This window comes from Sinocyclocheilus rhinocerous, unplaced genomic scaffold (assembly GCF_001515625.1).
Source record: "Sinocyclocheilus rhinocerous isolate Xijiao unplaced genomic scaffold, SAMN03320098_v1.1 scaffold2911, whole genome shotgun sequence".
NCBI lineage: Eukaryota > Metazoa > Chordata > Actinopteri > Cypriniformes > Cyprinidae > Sinocyclocheilus > Sinocyclocheilus rhinocerous.
Window position 1 is genome coordinate 146667 of NW_015644341.1, and position 4152 is coordinate 150818.

Genomic DNA, 4152 nt, shown 5'->3' on the forward strand with positions numbered 1-4152 from the left:
ATCGGTATTTCAATTCTAACAGTTCAAACACTCAATGATTAAATTCTAACCGTTCAAACGCTCACCGATTCGATTCTAACAGTTCAAACTATCGGTATTTGAATTCTAACAGTTCAAACACTCAATGATTCAATTCCAACAGTTCAAACGCTCAATGATTCAATCCAAACAGTTCAAACTATCACTATCGGTATTTCAATTCTAACAGTTCAAACACTCAATGATTCAATTCTAACCGTTCAAACGCTCACCGATTCGATTCTAACAGTTCAAACTATCGGTATTTCAATTCTAACAGTTCAAACACTCAATGATTCAATTCTAACCGTTCAAACGCTCACAGATTCGATTCTAACAGTTCAAACTATCGGTATTTGAATTCTAACAGTTCAAACACTCAATGATTCAATTCCAACAGTTCAAACGCTCAATGATTCAATCCAAACAGTTCAAACTATCACTATCAGTATTTCAATTCTAACAGTTCAAACACTCAATGATTAATAAACAGCGAAATACTTGTTTGTCTGTCATGAAGCTTCAGCCGCTGTGAATCTGGAAGTTCAGATGAGTCGTTTCGCCACTCTCTCTTGATTCATTGCCAGCTCTCATCCGTAGCTAATTCCCAACGAGTTAGGTCTCAATCTCAGCAGTAAAATCCCAGTGAATTAATCCAAAAACTCTGCTCTTTAGCTTCTGAGATCAGATCAGGCCGTAAGCTTTGTGCACATGTGCTCCACGCAGGTGCCCTTTTAATTCTTCACGACGTTAATCAGCGAATCACTGAGACACATCGCCCTCCTGTGGACACTCGGGTGAAGACCAGCTAAAACCAGCTCAGGCCAGCAAACCAGCTTAGGATAATTTAAGCTGTTTTATTTTCAGCTTCACTAATATAAAAGTGCCATTTTTTCAGCATACTGTATACTATAATTTCAGTTATAATATCACATCTGTTGAGCCTCAGTGTGTGTGTTTATACAGTACATAAGATCTGATAGGACTGAGAGAGAGAGACACACACAGACTGCACTCTCTCACTCTCTCTCTCTATCATCTTGACAACCGTTGCCGCCAGTGAGGCAGAGTTGCCATGGAAACCGTTGCCCGTGTGGTGAATCTCTGTTGCTAGCGTGCGGCAGGAGGCCTGTGACGGTGATTTCAGTGGGTTTTACAGAACGTGTGCACAGAGAGATTCATTATAACTCAACACAGTAGTGATGAAGAGCTCATCATCATCATCAGATGTTCAGTGTCTGTCAGAGCAAATGCACTCACACACACATACTCACTCTCTCTGTCTTACACACACACACACACACACACACACTCTCTATCTGTCTCACACACTCTCTCTCTCTCTCACACACACACACACTATCGGTATTTGAATTCTAACAGTTCAAACACTCAATGATTAATAAACAGCGAAATACTTGTTTGTCTGTCATGAAGCTTCAGCCGCTGTGAATCTGGAAGTTCAGATGAGTCGTTTCGCCACTCTCTCTTGATTCATTGCCAGCTCTCATCCGTAGCTAATTCCCAACGAGTTAGGTCTCAATCTCAGCAGTAAAATCCCAGTGAATTAATCCAAAAACTCTGCTCTTTAGCTTCTGAGATCAGATCAGGCCGTAAGCTTTGTGCACATGTGCTCCACGCAGGTGCCCTTTTAATTCTTCACGACGTTAATCAGCGAATCACTGAGACACATCGCCCTCCTGTGGACACTCGGGTGAAGACCAGCTAAAACCAGCTCAGGCCAGCAAACCAGCTTAGGATAATTTAAGCTGTTTTATTTTCAGCTTCACTAATATAAAAGTGCCATTTTTTCAGCATACTGTATACTATAATTTCAGTTATAATATCACATCTGTTGAGCCTCAGTGTGTGTGTTTATACAGTACATAAGATCTGATAGGACTGAGAGAGAGAGACACACACAGACTGCACTCTCTCACTCTCTCTCTCTATCATCTTGACAACCGTTGCCGCCAGTGAGGCAGAGTTGCCATGGAAACCGTTGCCCGTGTGGTGAATCTCTGTTGCTAGCGTGCGGCAGGAGGCCTGTGACGGTGATTTCAGTGGGTTTTACAGAACGTGTGCACAGAGAGATTCATTATAACTCAACACAGTAGTGATGAAGAGCTCATCATCATCATCAGATGTTCAGTGTCTGTCAGAGCAAATGCACTCACACACACATACTCACTCTCTCTGTCTTACACACACACACACACACACACACACTCTCTCTCTGTAGATGCATGCTGGGAGAATTTTCAAAAAGCCTGTTTTTGTGCTTTCAAAACCATGTGTGGATGTCAAAATGATTAGTTCTAGTTAAGCTAAAGACTCAACATACACAAAAAGCACATGTCACATGTACACACTGTACAGAAATAACAAGGAAGAGCTAAAAACCGACCGAAGCTGTAAACAGACGTCACAGGAACTCATGAAGCGAGTCTCCCAGAGTCCCCAGTACATTTTACTACAGCTTCAGTGTGTGTGTGTCTTTGGAAAATGTGCATGTGTGTTTAGGTCTAAATGCAGTGGTCATGGTTTAGGCTGCTGCTAAACTTGGAACTTGTGTTTGGAGTAGGAGTAGTTTTAAATCCACATCATTAGGTTCATTTTAAAGGCTTATTTAATTATTTTATGTTCTTCCAGCTTAATTTATTAAGCATTAGTATTAAAATATACTAGCAATAGCATACGATAGCATGCTACATGTATTACATATATGATAAAGCAAGAAGAAACTGTTCGGACATTGTCTTACATTTATGCTCCCAAAACATGCTGGCAACAAGAAACACACTGTGGAGTTTTAGTTGTCATCACAAAATGATTAAGTAACTGTGGATTGAATATGATGAAATTAAGTTGTGAAATTTAAGATGTAGCTTTAGTTCATTTGAATGAAGTCAACTGAATAAGCAGCAGGCTAAAAATCTTTTTTAGGTGCATTATAAAATCACAGAGAACCCACAGGAGGGTTGTGGGAGATGTAGTTTTTAGGCTCAAGTGAAGCGAGAGCTGAGCTGAAACAGGAGGGAAGAGATAAGAACAGCAACGTCTGAAGAGGGAAAAAGATGAGGAGAAATGTGTCATAAATTGTCTGTGGCCATAACAGATGCAATCTGGCCAAAGATGCAAACCATACACCAGCCTGGGCACAGTAGGATGCAGGTGTGTGTGTGTGTGTGTGTGTGTGTGTGTGCAGACGGACGCGGCGCTGATGTATGATGCGGTTCACGTGGTGGCGGTGGCAGTTCAGCAGTCGCCGCAGATCACCGTCAGCTCGCTGCAGTGCAACCGACACAAACCCTGGCGCTTCGGGGGACGATTCATCAGCTTCATTAAAGAGGTACAGGCACATAACAGAGCTATTATTCAATAAATTCAATCTATTATACATTACTACTTTAGTTTAATTTCTTTAATTTATTTATTTTACCTGAGATGATAATACACCTTGCACCATACAAGAATAAAATAAAACACTTGGAAAAATTCAATGCTCTGTCAATTGTTTGTAACACAACAAAACCATAAACAATACCTTCAAACTAAATATTACATTCAATAACTTGAATACCAGAAAATGTGATCAGATAGATGATCCACTTTGATTCAATGTAAGCATCTGAACTTTCACTTTCAGATTCAAATGAATCACTTTTCCCCTCAAAACTCAATAATATGTTTAATGTGAATCAAAAGCTCAATATTCAATTAATCTATTCAGTTAATCTGGGTTAGATTCAATAATTCATGAATCTAATTATTCAGTTCAAAGACCTGTTGATTCTTTTAGAATACTTCAAGTTAAAGGGTTCATGAACTTCCTTTTTTATTATTTTGTACTGTTCTCTGAGGTCCCCTTATAATGTTTTCAAGATTTTTACATCAAAAAACATCATAGTTTAGATTTAGAATCGGTGGGCGGGGCTAATCAGACAGTGATGTAGAATCGGTGGGCGGGGCTAATCAGACAGCGATGTAGAATCGGTGGGCGGGGCTAATCAGACAGTGATGTAGAATCGGTGGGCGGGGCTAATCAGACAGTGATGTAGAATCGGTGGGCGGGGCTAATCAGACAGTGATGTAGAATCGGTGGGCGGGGCTAATCAGACAGCGATGTAGAAT

The 4152-nt window shown here is 40.4% G+C and overlaps 1 protein-coding gene across 1 annotated transcript in view; it reads left to right on the top strand.

Moving 5' to 3' along the window:
* LOC107758138 (glutamate receptor ionotropic, kainate 2) overlaps positions 1-4152 on the top strand; it is a 41075-nt gene that overhangs the window by 13182 nt on the left and 23741 nt on the right. Inside the window, exon 4 of the mRNA XM_016575806.1 lies at positions 3227-3370. Coding sequence (XP_016431292.1) covers positions 3227-3370 — 144 coding nt within the window. The remainder of the gene's footprint in view (positions 1-3226; positions 3371-4152) is intronic.